At 40.4% G+C, this 20,306-nt stretch overlaps 1 protein-coding gene across 1 annotated transcript in view; it reads right to left on the reverse strand.

The window, feature by feature from the left end:
* The window catches only part of LOC309558805 (cytochrome P450 2W1-like), a 37,742-nt gene extending 19,011 nt beyond the window's left edge, over positions 1-18,731 (reverse strand). Inside the window, exons 1-4 of the mRNA XM_082261866.1 lie at positions 18,501-18,731; positions 16,839-17,001; positions 11,896-12,045; positions 863-1,020 (exon numbers count right to left, since the gene is read on the reverse strand). Of these exons, the coding sequence (XP_082117992.1) occupies positions 863-1,020; positions 11,896-12,045; positions 16,839-17,001; positions 18,501-18,686 (657 nt within the window). The 5' untranslated portion in view covers positions 18,687-18,731. The remainder of the gene's footprint in view (positions 1-862; positions 1,021-11,895; positions 12,046-16,838; positions 17,002-18,500) is intronic.
* Between the last annotated feature and the right edge of the window lie 1,575 nt (positions 18,732-20,306).

The following is a 20,306-nucleotide window of genomic DNA, read 5'->3' on the forward strand; positions in this document are numbered from 1 at the left end:
TGGATCTTAACAGTAACATTTCAAATAGGTGAAGCATACTTCCCTGCAGTTTAAATGTTATGGGACTGATCAGATTTTATGCCTCAAAAGGGCTTGGGTTTGCTTGAAGTGCCGTAGTCTATTTAAAGAAGTGTAAAATGGGCTAGTATATGTGTAAATGGGGGTGGGATCTTTTTTTTGTAAAGGCTGTGAGGTATAGGCTAATATAATGTATAAGCTGGGTAGAAGCGAATGACCTTGCTAGCCTTCTCAACAGCAGTTGAACATACAGTCCAGTTTTTTTTTGGTTGTACTTACTGTAGATAGTGTCTTTGAACTGGAGTAAGGCTTCCATTGGCATTTCCGTGTTGGTTAATCCAAATGAGCCCTTTTCTTATTGCTTAACTGCTGGCTATTTCAGTCAACAATCAGAAAAATTATGTTTGGATACTGTACTATGAAACTGTCAATAAGGTCCATTATGTGCCTGATATATTGCAACTCTCCATGCATTACAATTGGTAGCTGCATTGGTTTTCTTTTTTTCCAGGCTTTTCTCCTGTCAATCCTGTAAGTAAAAAATGTCCTGTCCTAGGCTGTTCCCTTTTGATTTGGACTACAGAAAACCCCCATCCCCTACCCTTCTTCTGCATATTAAAGAGCAAGGTGTTCTGTAGTTCATAAGGGTAACCTGAGCAGGGCTGATAAGTCTTATTGGGATTACAGTGCAGCACAGCCACAGTATACAAGGTTAGAGGCTCATTGGATCTCTGACTGGCTCAATGAGTATTGTTTGCATTTATCAAGTGATAAATAACCTTAATAGACATAAAAACGAAATTGCCTGTTTTGTAAACTGGAATTTTAATATACACTACTATACCTTGGCTGCAGGATTTCCAGTGAGTTTAACAATATCATCCATTATAATGATCATTTTCTTAAAGGTTGGGTTGTCATAATCAAAACGTCTCCCAAATAACATACTGAAGGTTATATTGGGGGGAGCATTATAAAACACTTGTTTCTCAAATGGTTTACCTAAAGAACAAAATAAGCAATCACTGTTAAAGAGCAAAGCTTATACTAATTGTTAAGTAGTATACTTTAACATTTAATCCCTGGATGCGTTCAGGGTCGTGTACCCACATAGATGTCACAATGGGAGCAACGGCTGTGTCCATGCAGCTGCTGTGTCCCAGTTGACATGAATTGGACTACCCACATGGGGATATATGGAGCACCTGCCTTTCCCTGTGCGGGTAAACACGGTCCTTACATAGGGTACATACTCCTCATGTGAACGAGAATGAGGCCTTACTGTTTGGTTTTACATTGTTTACTGTTTTCTACAACTGTCAAGTACTTGTCAGAGAATGACTACCAGACATTTGGCTAACAGAAACATGCATGTGCGCAGAATGGCTAACAGAAATGCACGCGGAATTCTCAGCAGAATAATGACTAGGTGCGTGCATGAGCAATGGCTGTTGGTGCCATACAGACTATTTAAGGGAGCTCCTGCTCGTGCTCCAGTGCTCACTGGTCTTCAGAGATGTATAGTAACTAAGTAGAACTACTTCACTACTGTACTTAAGTACCGAAAGGCGGTATCTGTACTTTCCTAGAGTAGGATTTTTTTCTCCTACTTCCACTTTTACTTCACTACATTTTTTCAATGATTTCAATATTTCTACTCCGATATTTTTTTTTTGTGCTGCATAGTTACAATTATAAAAATTACCACTGCCAGAACAGTAGATGGCAGGTTTCATGAAGCTCAAAACATGTGTATTATCCGCGCATACAAAAATAAATGCTACTGTATGTATAAATAAAAGCTGCATTTGAAATAATAAAAAACAATATGATAATAAAACTTTTGACTTCTTTCTTTAATAACTACATAACACAGTACTTGTACTTTTACTTTCAGTACTTGAGTAGCAAAATTTAAAAAAAAACTACTTGCAATACTTAAGTACAAAAAATGTTGAATACTTTAGTACTTCTACTCAAGTCACTTTTTGATCGAGCACTTCCAGTTCTACTCAAGTGACTTTTTGATCGAGCACATTACTCAAGTATGGGTTTTGAGTACTTTATACAACTCTGCTGGTCTTTCAGCTGTTCAATATGTCCTCCTTTTGCTCTGCTTGTTTCCCTTGTTTCTGACCCAGCTTGTCTCTGACCTGAACTTGAATCCTGCTTCTACTCTGTCGCCAGTTCCTGACCCCAGCTCCATTCTTGATTACATCTCTGTTTTATGACTCGGTACCTTGCTGCCCGCCTGCTTCTGACCTCAGCAATCCCTGTGACCACACTGCTGTTCCCAGCTCTGCTCTCACATCTGGTTCAAGTGCCTATCCTGCTTTCTTCTCTCTGCTCCTCACAGAGAGTTCCTGTTTCAAACCTGGTAGCAGCTCTGACAAGCCTTGCATCTGGAATTCGCAGCCTGTGTGAAGTGGTCCTTTAACTTCAGGTGGATCTCATGCACAGCTACTATTCCTGTCCTGATGTTCTGCTAGCCTGCAAGGGTCTGCATCTCCTATTACAAGCACTCCTATCAACACCTGCGGGCACTCGTGTTCCTCCTGTCCCTTGACATCCTCTGTTCCACCTTCAGTGGGACCTGGGCTGGAGAAACAAGAAAGGCCAACCTCGTCATTATAGTCTCCAATTAGGTACATGGCAGTACTAGATTTGAATCACACCATCCTTCTCTCAATGGCTCATTGCTATGTTTTGGGGAGGTTTAAGAGGACTTTTAAAGAAAGCTTATGGAAAGAAATTAATAACAAAGAGGGTCGTAGAAGGCTGCTCTAGGATCAGATGACACGCAGCTTGTTCACTCCAAGGCTGATGTTAGATGGGTGACTCTTCCACTAGCGACACATCACCAGCAGCAGAGTCATTGAGGGAAAGCCTTTTATATACCTATGTGGATTTACTCCCTTTCTAGTTCTGAACATTACTAAACCTTTTTCCCTAGTCAGAGCAGGGGGATAGGTAGCAAGATAGCCTACACTTAGATTGGTGAGTTGTACATTTGATTTAAACCTTTGGTTATGTTTGCTGTTTTTTTGGTATGTTTTAAAAAAAACATTTTTTATCTACATAAACAGGCTCTACCTTTCTCTTGCCATTGTCTTTTGAGCTTTCTGACCTCCATAGTTCCATTGTAGTCCTTGCTTTAGTGACATCAGTTGTAGTGCCCCAGGGATTTTCACTGTGGGTTGTTCTATAATATGGTAAATATATGCATGGAGCAGTGCTAAATCTATATATTTCTAAATGAAATCACAAATCATAAAGAGATAACCATATTAGTGTCAGAATGATATATATGTATATATACATACAGTATATGTACAGTATATATACATTTAATGTATATCAAAATTATTAGGTGGAACTAGTGACCTAGAAAATAAAACAAACACGTAAATATCACTTAAAGGATTAGTCCACCCTAACACCAAAATCCCTGCATCTATAGTCCTCCACAATCTAACCACAATATAGTGGTCCCAAAATCAAAAATCCCTGTATCTATAGTCCTCCACAATCTAACACTAACTCCTTGTAAAGAAGAAATCAGTATACTTCCTTTTTTTAAAGCCGATCAGACCTGATCCCATGCTGAGCTGTCAGCCGCGGCTTCGCTGTGTAGGTGGGTGCAGAGGACACAGCCAACAAAGGAAGCCCTATAGTAACTCTATGGGTGACGTCACTTCCCATTCATTTGACAGCCATTGTCGGCTGTGTCCTCTGCAGAGCTTCCACCACTGGAGACTGGGTTGGATTGGCTTTGAAAACAGTATGTATACTGATTTCTTCTTTACAGGGCTAGATAGGTTAGTGTTAGAGTGTGGAGATCTATAGATGCAAGGATTTTAGTATTAGGGTGGACTTATCCTTTGAACTAATCCACTGTGAAAAATATTATTGTTAACCACTTGCCGACCGCCGCACAACTATCTACGTCGGCGGTCAGCCCCTCACAGGCAAACTAACGTAGGGCTACGTCGCTTGCTTGTGAGGGTCTAGGGAGCGAGCGCGCGCCCCCGGAGGCGCGCTCCCGCTCCCGCGTGGTCACGGACCCCCCCGCGCGTGTGACCAGTGGACCCGATGTCCGCCGGCCACTCGGCGATCGGCGGGGGAGAGGGAGAATGTCAGGCAGCTTGTGTAAACAAGCCACCTGTCATTCTCCTCGCTGTAAAGACACTGATCACATGGATCTACTATGTAGATCCGTTGATCAGTGTTCTTACAGCTCAAGCCACAGCCAATCACAGTAGAAAGCACGCCCCTAGGGACACACACAGCCCCTCCCTCCCAAATAAAGTTAACCCCTTCACTACCAGTGTATTTTTACAGTAACAGTGCATATATATAGCACTGATTACTGTAGAAATGTCACTGGTAACCCCAAAAGTGTCAAAAATGTCAGTCAAGGGTCCGATCTGCCGCAATGTCGCAGTACCGCAAAAAAAATCGCAGATCGCCGCCATTACGCGTTAAAAAAAAAACAACAAAAATGACAAAAATCTTTCCCTTTGTTAGTAAACGCGATAACTTTTGCGCAAACCAATCAAAATACGCTTTTTGCGATTTTTTTTACCAAACATAGGTAGCATAAAACAAATTGGCCGAAAATGTTAAAAAATTTTGATTTTTACATTTTTTTTGGGGGGAATTTCATATAAAAAAATGTGAAAAATATTGCTATTTTTGCAAAATTGACGCTCTTTTTTTGTTTATAGCGCGTGATCAAAAAATCGGACAGGTGATCAAATACCACCAAAAGAAAGCTCTGTTTGTGGGAAAAAAAGGACGCCAAATTCGTTTAGGTACAGTGTCGCACGACCGCGCAATTGTCCGTTAAAGTCACGCAGTGCCGAATCGCAAAATACCCCCTGGTCGGAATGGCGGTAAAATCTTCCGGGGCTTAAGTGGTTATAGTCCAATGTAAAGGTAGTGAACACCACAGATATAAATACGTAGATATATAGTTCTTAGTGCGGTGCTATGTTGCTGATTCAAAATCCTATGGAATCCAAAGACTTGTGTGGTCCAGTGCCCAATCACACCAATCCACCACCATGTGCAATGGCCACTGACCTTAAAATAAAAGGTAACACAATCCAATAGTGTCACAGGTCTTCATAGAATGGTGTAGTATACCAAGCAGGTTTATTTAAAAAGAATGTAGGCACTTATAGCTAAAATAACGTGGTTGCGTCCAGCAGTGTTAACAGTGGGGACACACAGCAGCAACTCGCTGATGAATCCGAAGTTCCTCCCGACGCCAAAGCCTCAAAAAGACAATGGCAAGAGAAAGGTAGAGCTGTGACGCAACGCATCGGAAAGAGCCGGGTGACGTCTCTTCAGTTCGCGGCCGAAAACAGAAGTTTGGATTCTTGAGCGAGTTGCTGCTGTGTGTCCCCACTGTTAACACTTCTGGACGCAACCACGTTATTTTAACTTTAAGTGCCTACATTGTTTTTAAATGAACCTGCTTGACATACTACACAATGAGGATTTTTATTCCTATTCTATCTGTGAACCGAATTATTAGCACGCTCTATTGGAAAGTGTTACCTTTTATAAGGTGAGCGGCCATTACACAAGCCTTTGGATTCCATAGGATTTTGCAATATAGCACCGCACTAAAAACTATATATCTATTTATATCTGTGGTGTTCACTACCTTTACATTGGACTTTACCAATAATATTTTTCACAGTGGATTAGTTTAAGTGATATTTACGTGTTTGCTTTAATTTAAGTCCCTATTTCCACCTAATAATTTTAATATACACTGTGTTTATTTACATCATTCAGTCACCAATATGGTTTTCTCATTATGATTTGTGATTTAATTTAGAAATATATAGATTTAGCGCCGCTTTATTTTTATTAATATTTATATAGTGCCAACAGTTTGCACAGTGCTTAACAAAATGAAGGCAGACATTACAGTTACAATACAATTTGGTACAAAAGGAATCAGAGGGCCCTGCTCGTTAGAGCTTACAAACTAAAAGTGAGGGGGAATTGATACAAAAGATAATAGCTGTGGGGGATGAGCTGATGGAGAAAGTGAAACAGTATATTATTTAGAAGCTGGAATGGCTTCTTTAACCACTTGCCGACCGCCGCACGAATATTTACTGCGGCAGTCAGTCGCTCCTGGGCAAACCGACGTAGGGCTACGTCGCTCGCCCAGGAGCCTGTAGGGGGCAAGGCGCGCCGCCGGAGGCGCACTCCCGCCCCCGCTTGTTCACAGTGATCCCCGCGTATGTGACCGGCGGCTCCGATGTCCGCCGGCCACTCGCGATCTCCCGCAGGAGAGGGAGAAAGGCAGACGGCTGATGTAAACACAGCCGTCTGTCATTCTTCCTGATGTAAGTGCAGAGACTATACGATCCTGCTATGTAGGATTGTATGTCTCTATGGTTACATCACAAGCCACACCCCCCACAGTTAGAATCACGCTTCTAGGGATACATTTAACCCACTGATCACCAATAAAGTTAACCCCTTCCCTGCCAGTGTCATTTTTACAGTGACAGTGCATATTTATAGCACTGATTACTGTAGTAATGTCACTGGTACTCCCAAAAGTGTCAAAAATGTCAGTCAGGGGTCCGATCTGTTCGCCGCAATGTCGCAGTCCCGCAATAAAATCGCAGATCGCCGCCATTACTAGTTAAAAAAAAAACAATAAAAATGACATAAATCTTTCCCGTAGTTAGTAAACGCAATAACTTTTGCGCAAACCAATCAAAATACGCTTATTGTGATTTTTTTTTTACCAAAAATATGTAGCAGAAAACAAATTGGCCTAAAATGTTAAAAGATTTTGATTTTTAAATTTTTTTTGAGAATTTCATATTAAAAAAAATGTGAAAAATATTGTTATTTTTTTGAAAATTGTCGCTCTTTTTTTGTTTATATCGCAAAAAATAAAAATCGCACAGGTGATCATATACCACCAAAAGAAAGCTCTCTTTGTGGGAAAAAAGGACATCAATTTCATTTGGATACAGCGTTGCACGACCGTGCAATTGTCCGTTAAAATCACGCAGAATCACAAAATAGGGGCTGGTCTTTGAGCAGCCAAATCCTCCGGGGCTTAAGTGGTTAAAAAGAAGGGTTTTCAGGGAGGGTGGGAGAAGCTCCGGAGAAATCCTGGAGGCAAGCATGGGAGGAGGTGACAAGGGAGCTAGAGAGCAGGAGGACTGAAGAGAGCGGCTTGGTTGACATTTTGAGATCAGGTTAGTGATGTAGCTGGGGGCAGAGTTGTGAATGGCATTGTAAACTACTGTTTGTACTTTTAATTGTTCTCATTGGGTGAGTGGAAGCCAGTGAAGGGATTGTCAGAGATAGGTGGAGGACACTGAATGCTTGGTAAGGTGGATGAGTCTTGCAGCAGCATTCATTATGGACTGAAGGGGGGATAGTCTATGTAAAGGTAATCCAATGGGGAGGGAGTTGTAGTAGTCAAGGAGAGAGATAACCAGGGAGTGAATTAGAAGCTTGGTGATGTCGTTGGATAAAAAGGGGCGTATTCTAAAGATGTTTTGCGTAGGTTAAGGCGGCATGATTTGGACAGGGATTGGATGTGGGCCTGAAAGGACAGTGCAGAGTCCAGGGTTACCCCTAGCAGCCTGGCATGTAGTATGGAAGGACTGATAGTTGTTTCGTTGCTTTATGCATATTTTTAACATTTGATTGTTTATGTGGCGATATTACAGCTGGTTGCAACTTTATTCATGTTATTTTAACACACACATTTTTGATCTTACATTTTTGATCTTATAATTTATTATGTTTGAGGCTCTAATTTCTCTAACATTTTTTATTTTTTGCACCTACGTATTCACACACAGAGTATCGCACAAGTCACTTTTTTTTTTTTACTAATCTGTTCTATAATATCCTTATATAAGGCTTTTTATTTATTGTTTTTCACAATGAGTTTTATTGAAATATGAAATTGTAGCACATACATAAAATAATATAATATGTAAGATGTAATACATAAGAAAATCACAAGAAAAATTGATTTGTTCATAAGGAATACAAATAATTGAGTAATAAAGCATTATTATATAAGGAAAGGATAACAAAAGGAGATACAATGGCAGATGTTGGGGACTAAAGATTAATTCTATCAATATGATGGATAATAGTATGTTGGTATGGACTAGAAAAATTGAGAGGAAAATGTGTGTTGGTAAATTTTAATGGATGTTAATCATGTATAGTCTTTCAGGAAAGGAAAATTGTAAATATGAGTCGGGAATATACTTTAAGGTTAACATATCAGTAATTTATGTTTGTTAGACAGTATAAAGATGTTCCCGGCACACCAGGTTTTACGAAAGCAATCAATGGATTAATTTGCCATTGCTATAGTCTCTTCCGTGGCGCAAAATGGTGTTTACTTCCATCAACCACTCTTTAACAGTTGGAACCTGGGTAGAGTTCCAATAGCACAGAATGATTGTCTTATCAGCGTTTAACAAGTGTCTTTTCAGTGAGTTTTTGTATTTCTTGAAAGAGAGAGGGTTAATGTGGATGATGTTATGTGTGAGATCCATTTCTTGATATGGTCCCAGTATTTTGAGATTTTTTTCACAATGCCACCAAATGTGTATAAAGATCCCCTTTGCCTGGTCACATCTCCAACATTCGTCAGAAGTACGAGGTGACCATTTCTTAATTTTGGTTGGTGTGACATATCTTTTAGTAAGTAATTTGTTACATAGTTACATAGTAGGTGAGGTTGAATAAAGACAATAGTCCATCTAGTTCAACCTGTGTAGGTGTGTGTGGCTGTAATCATCTCACATACCCCTGAATGTTCTGATCCTTGAGATGTAAGTCTAAGAGTCTTTTGAAAGCCACCATACTACCCGCAGAAACCACCTCTTGTGGTAGAGAATTCCACAATCTTGTTGCCCTAACAGTAAAGAACCCCCCGCGTTGCCTGAGGTTAAAACGCTTCTCCTCTAATCGCATTGTATGCCCTCGAGTCCTCATGCAATCCCTTCGAATGAACAGCTTTTTTTCTAAGCTGGGATCCCCATTAAGATATTTATAAATTGCTATCATGTCCCCCCTCAGACGTCTCTTCTCCAGGGAGAATAAATCGAGCGATTGTAGACGCTCTTCATAGTCAAGGTCCTCCAATCCCCTAATTAGTTTAGTTGCCCTTCTCTAGACTCTCTCCAGCTCCAACACATCCCTCCTGAGGACTGGCGACCAGAACTGGACGGAATACTCCAGATGCGGTCGGACCAGAGTTTTATAAAGTGGAAGGATTATAGTCTTATCTCTGGAATGCATCCCTTTCTTTATGCATGCTAATATTCTGTTGGCTTTGGCAGCTGCCGCTTGACATTGCATGCTGTTTCCTAATCTATCATCAACCAAGACTCCCAGATCCTTCTCCATTTTTGATTCCCCCAAGGGCTCCCCTCCTAACGTGTATTGTGTTTTTATGTTTTTAGTCCCCAAGTGCAAAACCTTACACTTCTCCACGTTAAACCTCATTTGCCATGTCGTATGTATGGAGTTACAGCTTCTATGTTACTGTCATATACTGTTTTATATAGAGTGATCCACATGTGTTTACTGTAGTGACGAGCCGAACACCCTCCTGTTCGGTTCGCACCAGAATATCTCGAACAGGGAAAAAGTTCTAGTGTAAATGCGAACTCTATTAAAGTCTATGGGACACGAACGTGAAAAATAAGTCCTCATTTTAAAGGCTTATATGCAAGTTATTGCCATAAAAAGTGTATGGGGATCTGGGTACTGCCCTGGGGGACATGTATCAATGCAAAACATTTTTTTAAAACAATAGTTTTTATCGGAGCAGTGATTTTAATAATGCTTAAAGTGAAACAATAAAAATGAAAAATTCCTTTAAATATTGTGCCTGGGGGGCCCCCTTCTGACGTCACATGACGTCATGTGACCTCATAAGGGGCAGTGCCACCAGGAGACGTAACCTATTTTTCCAGGTCGGCGGGAGTCGTGATTGACGATGGATTTACTATAGGTATAGGGACACTATTGTTTGTTTTTCTTTTTAATAAAGGACTTGTTCTGTGGTTTTTATTTTTTTACACTTTTTTGGGGAATGGGTAGGGGTACGATGTACCCGATACCCATTCACATGGGGAGGGCAGGGGTGGGATCTGGGGGCCCCCTTGTTAAAGGGGGCTTTTAGATTCCGATAAGCCCCCCACCCGCAGACCCCCACAACCACACCCCAGGGTTCCAGAGAAGAAGCCCTTGTCCTCATCAAGCACCCCAAAGCAGCCTTCCCATGTTGAGGCCAAGCAGCCTGGTATGGTTCAGGAGGGTGGGGCGCTCACTCGTCAACCCCCTATGCTGGCCTGCCAGGCTGCATGCTCGGATAAGGGTCTGGTATGGATTTTGGGGGGGCCCCATGCTGTTTTGTTTTAAAATTTTGGAGTCCCCCTTAAAATCTGTATCAGACCCAAAGGGCCTGGTATGGATGAGGGGGGGGGGGCACGCTTTTTTTTTTTTTTATTTTTACAATTTTGCCATGAAATTCCCCTTAAATTTTCCATGCTGTTTTTTTTTTTTTTTCATTCTTTCATAGGATTCCTCTTACTTAAATACAGGGCACTTTCACCCCCTTCCTGCCTAGACCATATTTCAGCTTTCAGCGCTCATTGGCATCTAGGGGAAATATTGGTCAGCTTGGCATGGCACTGCTCCCTGTCTTTAACATGGCACTGCTTCTGAACTATAAGTGACAGGGACACAAAACTTGGGGAGCACCGAGAGGGGACCCAGGACTACAACATATCTATATATTTTAAAAGTGGGGTATAACCTGTACACTACACTGACTGCACTATACTAACTCAACACACTATCCACTAACCACCTGCCTAATCTCTATTATCACACACTATACACTGCTGCCGTGTCAGCAGAAGCCTTATATAGTGTGGGGGGTGGACTTAGCCCCTGAGCCATGATTGGCTAAAGGCACCCTGCCTTTGGCCAATCATGGCTCTGACAGGTCAGGTGCATGCTTTGGCCAATCACAAGCACTTAATGCACTGCAATTGCACAGTGCATTATGGGGCGCTCATCAGTGGACAAACTTGCCGCCGAGCGCCCTGGGTGTTTGTGTGTTCGACGAACACATCCAGCCCATCTCTAGTTTACTGTCCTTATGCTTTGATGGATGCATATGGCTGTTACTTTAGAAGCCCCCCTTTTGATGTGTGCTCCCATGCTCACCCAAGGATGCTAATACACCTAGAATGCTCTCCGTGTTACCACATGTATGGCTGGATGTTTTAGTGAGTCAGATTGTGCTACTACTTACAGTAATTGTCTGTGTTTATTTATGCACAGTTTTACTATACAGTTTTACTTTATGCTTTTCAAATAATTCTTATGTTTGTTAATATTTGTAGAAAATTTGGTATGAATACATTATCCTCCAGAGGAAGCAGTATTCCATGAAACATGTTGAGGAAGATGACATTGGGGCTCCCCTGACAAATTTTACAGTGAATCCTTGGCCAATTCTGCTGGGTACAATTACTATACTATTCTACTATGTTCTGGGGAGTTGTCCTTAATGTACATTGTAGGCATAACAAATTTAACCTTTTGTTTGGTGTTTTTGACTTTTTGATCTTTTCTGTTAATAATAAAAATATGTTAGTTTCTTATACAGAGTAATGGGATTTCTTAGAGTGCCAATAAAGTCCCTTTGTTCTAGTTTTGTTTTTGACATGACTTAAAAGGAAATTGAATACTATTACAAGATTCCAATTTTAACACCAATCTTTAAAATGGGATTTGTGAATTATTCCTAAATTATGACTAGATTATAACATGACTCACCATTATGAGACTGAATTAATGCATTTAGAAACTGCAGTTCATCAATAATCCTGCCTTCAATTGGCCTTTTTCCCATTCCAAGATCCCGTAGAATGGACAAAGTGAATCTTCGAGTTACTTTCCATCCTTCCCCATTCGAAAAAATGACTCCTAAGAGAAAATGAGAAAGTTATAATGTAGAATGCATAAAATTGTCTGGTGCATATAAGTATATGTGTGTGTAAATTCATATAATATTAGTCAAATCAATAGTATATAGAGTTTCATATGACTCATTCACACTAGATTTGTTGAAAGAGTGTAGAAAAAAAAAACTATCACTATCATACATAATATTCACATTGGAGGCACTTTTCTAATGCGCAATAAAGAGAAACTATCAGGACACAAATTTTCACGTTAGCTCCCTTTGCTGACTTTTTTTAAGGCTGGACTCCAGGGATACGGTGCATCTGGAAAGTATTCACAGCGCTTCACTTTTTCCACATTTTGTTATGTTACAGCCTTATTCCAAAATGGATTAAATTCATTATAAAAAGGTGCATATTGAAATATGCACAAGCGGCGCTATACCTCAAACAATCACTAAGAATGAACACCTGCAGGTGTTGTGAAAGGCGTTCCAGAATCCAAGCTGAAAAACTGACCTCTGCACCATGGTGTGAAGGAGGCTTAAGTCCTGCTAGATCTCTTCAGGCTGGCCCGTTTTGCAGGCCCCGCATCTTTGAGGACATCACAGCCACGAACAGTTCCCATAGGGATCGGATCATTGGGAGAGTCCAGAGTGGAATAGACCTTACAGGCTTCAATAATAAAGCTATCTGGACATCACAGCCACGAACAGTTCCCATAGGGATCGGATCAATGGGAGAGTCCGGAGTGGAATAGACCTTACAGGCTTCAATAATAAAGCTATCTGGAAAGCGTATATACTCGAGTGTCTCACAAGTGGTGAGGTGGAGGTGCACATCGAGCAGCGCTACACCTGGAATATATACTACATAGCAAACCTACATGAAATACTGTTGGTGATGGACTTTCTGTTTCACGGACTCTGACCCTATTATATGTATTTTACATTATACATTTTATGCATTTTCCTTTGTGAGAGACCTATATATGAAAGGTTTGGTTACTCATTCTTAGTGATTGTTTGAGGTATAGCGCTGCTTGTGCATATTTCAATATGCACCTTTTTATTATGTTTTGCTTTATTTAGGCAGGCAGCTTCTTTTAGTATTCTGTGCATGAGCACACCTGTTGATAAGTACAGAGCGCTGGATGATTGAGTTTTAAGTTGTTTCTTGGTGCTCGGTCCTTTCCTTTTTGGATTAAATTCATTATTTTCCTCAAAACTCTACAAACAATAACCCATAATGACAATGTGAAAGAAGTTTGTTTAAAATCTTTGCAAATTTATTAAAAATAAAAAATGAAAACAAAAAAATCACATGTGGATAAGTATGCACAGCCTTTGCTCAATACCTTGTTGAAGCACCTTTAGCACCAATTGCAGCCTCAAGTCTTTTTGAGAATGATGCTACAAGCTTAGCACACCTATTTTTGGGCAGTTTCTCCCATTTTTGTTTGCAGGACCTCTCAAGCTCCATAAGGTCGGATGGGGAGCGTCAGGGCACAGTCATTTTCAGATCTCTCCAGAGATGTTCAATAGGGTTCAAGTCTGGGCTCTGTCTGGGTCACTCAAGGACATTCAGAGTTGTCCCATAACCACTCCTTTGTTATCTTGTCTATATGCTTAGGGTCGCTGTCACATAGGAAGATGAACCTTTGCTCCAGTCTGAGGTCCAGAGAGCTCCGAAGCATGGTTTTCATCAAGGATGTCTCTGTAGATTGCTGCATTCATCTTTCCCTTGATCCTGACTAGTCTCCCAGTTCTTGCCACTGAAAAAATCCCCACAGCATGATGCTGCCACTGCCATGCTTCACTGTAAGGAAAGTATTGGCTAGGTGGTAAGCAGTGTCTCCCAGAGTCCTTCAGGTGCCTTTTGGCAAACTCCAGGTGGGCTGTCATGTGCCTTTTACTGAGGAGTGGCTTCCGTCTGGCCACTCTAGGATATAAGTCTGATTAGTGGAGTGCTGCAGAGATGGTTGTTCTTCTGGAAGGTTCTCCTCTCTCTACAGAGAAACACTGGAGCTCTGTCAGAGTGACCATCGGGTTCTTGGTCACCTCCCTGACTAAGGCCCTTCTCCCCTGATTTCTCAGTTTGGTCGGGCTGCCACTCAAGGAAGAGTCATGGTGGTTCCAAGCTTCTTCCATTTACAGATGATGGAGGACACTTTGCTCACTGGGACCTTCAATGCTGCAGAAATGTTTCTGTACCCTTCCCCAGATCTGTGCTTCCACACAATCCTGTCTCAAAGGTCTACAGACAATACCTTGGAATTCCTTTCTCGGTTCATGTTCTGACATGCACTGCTAACTGTGGGACCTTATATAGACAGGTGTGTGCCTTTCCAAATCATTTCCAATCAACTGAATTTACCACAGGTGGACTCCAATCAAGTTGTAGAAACATCTCAAGGATGATAAGTGGAAACAGAATGCGCCTGAGCTCAATTTTGAGTGTCATGGAACAGGCTGTGGATACTTACCTACATGTGATTTTTTTCATTTTTTATTTTTTAATAAATTTGCAAAGATTTTAAACAAACTTCTTTCACATTGTCATTATGGGGTATTGTTTGTAGAATTTTGAGAAAAATAATGAATTTAATCTATTTTAGAATAAGGCTGTAACATAACAACATTTGGAAAAAGTGAAGCGCTGGGAATACTTTCCGGATGCACTGTATATGAAATACACACATTATTGTTGCTCTGTATTCATTATTACATCATTAAAGTGGAGTTCCGGCCTCAAAATCGATAAAATAGATTTTGGGCCATCCACTTGCTAAGGGGAACCTGAAAAAGATTTTTTTTTGGTCACTTACCTTATTATAGAAGAAAATATACTCATCTTCCTTCCACATTCCCCCTCTGCGGCCGCGGCGGCCGGTTTGCAATGATTCCTGGGAAAGGAACGTCATCGCTCCCAGGAATCAATGCGCCTGCACCGGCCCTGCTCGTTACTTCCGGTGCAGGTGCGGTATTCACTGCTAAACAGCTTCTGGGCATGCCCAGAAGCTGTGGAGGGATGCCGCGCCTGCACCGGAAGTGACAAGCGGGGCCGGTGCAGTGCATTGTGGGACTCCAACGTCACGAAGAGGACACGGAAATGGACACGAAGAGGGATGCTGCGGCTTCAGCTGCCCACACCTGAGATGGCAGCGCTGGAGAAGAAATTTTCAAGGTAAGTATTTCTTCTTACAGGTAAATGCGACCCGGGACAGTTCAGAGGCTATCCATTATGGAATGTACTAGCCCTGACTGTCCCGGGGGTATTTTTAGCTCAAATTGACCCCCGAGGCCGGAACTCCGCTTTAAATGCATTTTTTTAAGTGAAAGTATGGTATTTAAATTAGACTTGGGATCAACCTCTTGCAGCAGAGCTCAGTTGTGTTGCAGTGCTCATATGCTAACAGGAGACATGGTGACAAGAGGAGGGAACGGGGACACACTCCGCAGCCTTCTGGATCACATTCCATACAGAGGCTGGAGGAGGTACAGGACTTGTACATGTTACTTAACTGCATTAGAAAGAAATCAGGTCTTCTGCCGTGCCTGTGTAACTTTCAGGACCAGATGGAAAGAAATACAAATCCTTTGGTAGGTAAAACAGCTTGCCCAAATGTATTACATTTGTATATTTAGCTGTTTGTCTGAAGTTTACCATTAAAAGTATTTGGTTCAAGGCCGCATCCTTCACTTTGCTTCAGCGTTGCCAACCATAAACAGGTTGGTAAGTCACGTCTCAACATTTAACTGGCTGCGTGCTTATTCCAGGTCAATATCTAAAGCTGTCCATAGACATTGCAATTAAAGATTTCAGGAAGGAAAATTGCTTTATTCTCCCATTGCCACAGTCAGTGTTGATAGGGGAATCCCTCTCAGAGAGCAATTGTGTTCTCCAGGCGGTGGGGGGGTAATGGATGCGGGGAGCCACACAGTAATTATTGCTATCGGCTATAGCTTCTGGCAATAATCGCATGAAAAATCCAACATGCTTCCAACATGCTGGTTTTACCCAAGGTGATCAATCAGTCAACCTGTGTACAATTTGCCTGCCCATGCATAGTTAGAATCTCGGCCAGTCCCTGCTGAACCAGCCGAGATTCAAACGGTCTGTGGACAACTTAAAGTGTTTTGTCCCCCAACACTTCATATTCCATGCATTTGTGTGAGAAAGTATCCTGTTCACTTTGTATTGCTTCCTTTATATGAAATCCCTAGTGTTCCTGGCAGTCCCTTTGTTTTCCTATTAAAAACTGACCACGCTAGGCAGGAGAGCACACTAAGCAGGAAAGCACACAGTGGTCAGTTCTCTAGCTATGCTGGGAACTCAGTGTGCTCTCCTCCAATGATCAGACTTGTCCTGACATGCCCTTGCTGCACAACCATTCCATGGGAAGCTCAGTGTGCTGCTTCTTCTCCTCTCCCAGCGTTTAATGCAGCTGAGAACAGAGGAAATTTGACCACTTAAATAAAAAGGGAAAAAATATATTTATCAAGTTATTTTTTATATATATATATATCGATGCAAAAATGTTTTGCATTTCATTTCTATTTTAAACTGAATGGGTTGTTTTACAATGTGATCATTAACAATCACTTTAAGTAAATAGGGAGGCAAAGATTAGGAGGATGATAGGTCTGAGGCTTTTATCTTCAATATCAGGTTTACCAAAGACACCAGGATGACATAGCCAGCACCTTTAAGAAGTCAGCAATACCAGCTTTTGTATGCCTTCTCTTTTCTATCCTGCAAAATATATTTGGGATGCATTTGACAGATACTTAGGAGGTCACTTATTCACTGTACCATGGTTATGCTGAAAGTCATCAAAAACAGTCAACTCTCCACGACTTCCAAAGTCATAGTTTGCCTTCACCAATGCCTCTTGATTGGCTTCATATCCAACCAAAACAACTGATTTTACTTTGCCAAAATGGAATGTGAAGAATGTGCCATACTTCTTCGCCAGCTGAAAAAAAGGTTTAATACAGAATCCTTATTAGAGGAATGATTGTAGTTCAAAACAAAGTGCTATGCAGACCAAATGTTAAAAAGAAAGCAATGAATACACCCCATGGACAATGTAAACATGCAATTACTTATTGAACATATTACTTATTAGAACATATGACTGTGTACTGCTTTGGATAGTGCAGGTAAACACACTTCATAAAAATAATAGAAAAGTAATCTTCCACTTTCCTACACATAAAGACTTTGCGCTCAGTGTCAATGCCAATGTATGCAAACAGCAGCACACAAATATCTGAAAACACAATAAAAAGAAGAAGAAAAAAAAAAACTTAAATATGTGTGTAGTCCCAATAAATCATACCTCACCAGTGATATTAGAATTCTAAAATATACATAATACTACCTAAAAGAATGAGTAAAATAAATCAATTGGTTAATAAAGTGATACAAAAATCTTATCAATATAAATCATGAGAAAAGTCCTTGCTAGAAGAAGTTCATGCCACAAAATGAGCGATAAAGTGACATATTTGCTCCACTGTTGTGCTTATTCAAGTGTCCAAAACCACCAAGTGCACAAGCCTCTTACCGGGATTGATTGACATTTATGTTATAGGAGGTCTATAGCACATATGGTAATATAAAGCACTGCTCTCCACTCCCCTCCACACCGGCTCAAATATTCCACAAATGACCCCCGATACTTCACAATTAAGTCTTTCAGCAAAGCTGTTATAGGAAGCCCCTTCCCCTCCCCTTCCGCCAGATTGACAATGCTGCTGTCCAAAGGTGTCCCTGTGCTTCCTCATCCAGAGTAGGGGGCACTCAAATGAAAACGAATGCAGCCACCATATCTAAGGATTGGTAAGGTGCAGTATATTACATTTTCAGTTTTGGGTTTAATACTGCTTTAATCTCAAAGAATTTCATGCCAGAGTTGCTTGAATATATAAGAACCCCTTCAGATCTTTTAAGCAATTGTAACAACTGGATATTTTTTCTAAAATAAAAAAATTGTTATACTTATTTGCACAGAGTGGCCCCAAATCTTCTCTTCTGGGGCTCCCCGCTGGCTCTCTAGCCTCTTCCTCTTCGGTGTCTGCCACCATAACAAGCCACATGCTATGGGGGCAGAAGTGCAAGCTTGCTCCTGTGCCAGGCTGTGTGCACCCATAGACACAAACAGAGCAGCTCAACCCTGTCCCCATTTTCTGTTCACTCAATTTGATTGACAGTAGCAGGAGCCGATGGCTCCCACTGCTTCCTCTGTGTCCTATGAGGAGAAAAAGAATGGAGACGCTGCTGCAGACAGGCACAGCGTTGGATTGAGATAGAACTCAGATAAATATATAGAGGGGGTAATACTAATACTGGGAAATTTTCTATTCTAATGCGGGAAATACATTAAGGTAAAAATAAGTATTTCGTTTAGAACCACTACCGCATCTGCCAGAGCTTTAGATAGACCCTTTAAATGTTTTTTTAAAGACTCACCTCCATGAAAGTGTAATCCTGCCTTACAATATCCAAAATGTGCATGTTCCCAATTAGGGGGAGGGGTCTGGGTCCTGGGGGGAAATTGTAATTTTTCTGTTTAGCCCGGTCCACTAGGATTTTCACGCATATCATAACCAGGGTGCATATAAAGAAAAGCGTCACTGACTCTGGTAGAATTGCCATGGCTGGTGTCTTCAACTGCAGAGTATTCAAACTGGAACTTCACAGGTGTAATACTCTTGTATATATATATATACTCTGACTCTATCCCATTTGTAGAACCCAACTCCACCCAATCCAAATAACTTTTCTTTACTGCAGAATGTTCTTTTGGTGGGTTGACCACATTTTTTTATGCTGATTAAACAAAAGTGAAGAAATAATGAGCCTTGAAAGATTGGCAACAGTCAAAGAGACAACATTTAACTTTGTTCAACTTGAATATTGCAATTAATAAATGCTTACAAGGGTAATGATTTGTAAGCCCCAGTCCTATCTTTTACAGGTCTGTTCCTGGAAATGCTTTTATTACTGACATTGATGTTCTGTTCCATAAAATTATTTTTATTCTGTATGGTAGGTTTCATTTATACTGTGTCTTTAACTTTGTTTTCTGTCTAATTGATTAAACTGGTTATACGGTAGGCTGGTGTTTAATTTTCCAAGACCAAACTTTCTCTTTGCATGCCATTTTTGCTTCTCTCGTTGCCTTTTAGAACAATTGTAATGTATCTATTTTGCACCACTGTATTTAAGTCTCTTTATTCTGTCATTGAATATTTTTTCTTACTTATTGTCCCTGTGACGCCTGTAAAAGGAATAGAAGTTGTTACCAGAACAGAAAGGCATAGACAGCATTACAGTACTAGTACCACAAGTCTTCAATCTACTTCACTGTATTATTTTAAAATGTGTTTTTTGTCCATGACCCTGTTGGAGATATTTCCCATTAGGTTGTGTTATTAAAAAAAAAAAAAAAAAAAAAGTCTTCTATTTAACATCTTCTGCAAAAAAATATAATTTTAACAATTTTGGACCCTGGTCAATTTATTACAGCATTGTTTTAAACATTACAATTTCTTTATTCTTTAGAGTACCTTCATTTGACATTGGTTTTCTCAAGATTAAAAGGGATTCTTATTAGTAGTAAAAATCTATAAATATGTTTTTACGATCATTGTCATTTTTTATAAAAATTAGGCAAAACAATAAAAAAATAATTTAATTATTTTTTCTAGTTCCTTTAAAAAAAAAGACCAAAAAATATATCTGCTGTTAATTACTTAGCAACATTTTTCCCCTGTTAAAAATACCAAATATATGTAGCAGGTACAGATTTATACAACCCAAAATCCAAACCAATGTAGGTACCGTATATTATTAAAATTGCTATAGTGGGTTTAAGCATTGAAAAATAAAACATAAAAAACAATAAAAAATAACATTTTTGTGAACAATGAAAGTATAACTAAAGGCAAAATGTTTTCTTTACTTTTGGATAGAGTGGAAAAAAGATGAGAACATCTGTACCTGGAACAATAATAGAGAGAATATCTTCCACTTGGGTGTCCCCCAATTCTGTTGACCCTGGGGACAACGGATATTGTCTCACTTCCTGTCTTTGGTTATGGGACAAGGTGTGAAAAGAAATCTCCCCAATGGAACACAGATGGCAAAAGGAAAACTGACAGGAGTTATAAACCTCCCCTCTATCACAAAAGGTTTGCCTTTAGTTCTACTTTAAGAATAGTAAGGGAATTGTAAACTTTTTTCTACATATTTGAACAGATGAACATTAGACCA

This window comes from Pelophylax lessonae, assembly GCF_965119305.1.
Source record: "Pelophylax lessonae genome assembly, chromosome: 6".
Classification (NCBI taxonomy): domain Eukaryota; kingdom Metazoa; phylum Chordata; class Amphibia; order Anura; family Ranidae; genus Pelophylax; species Pelophylax lessonae.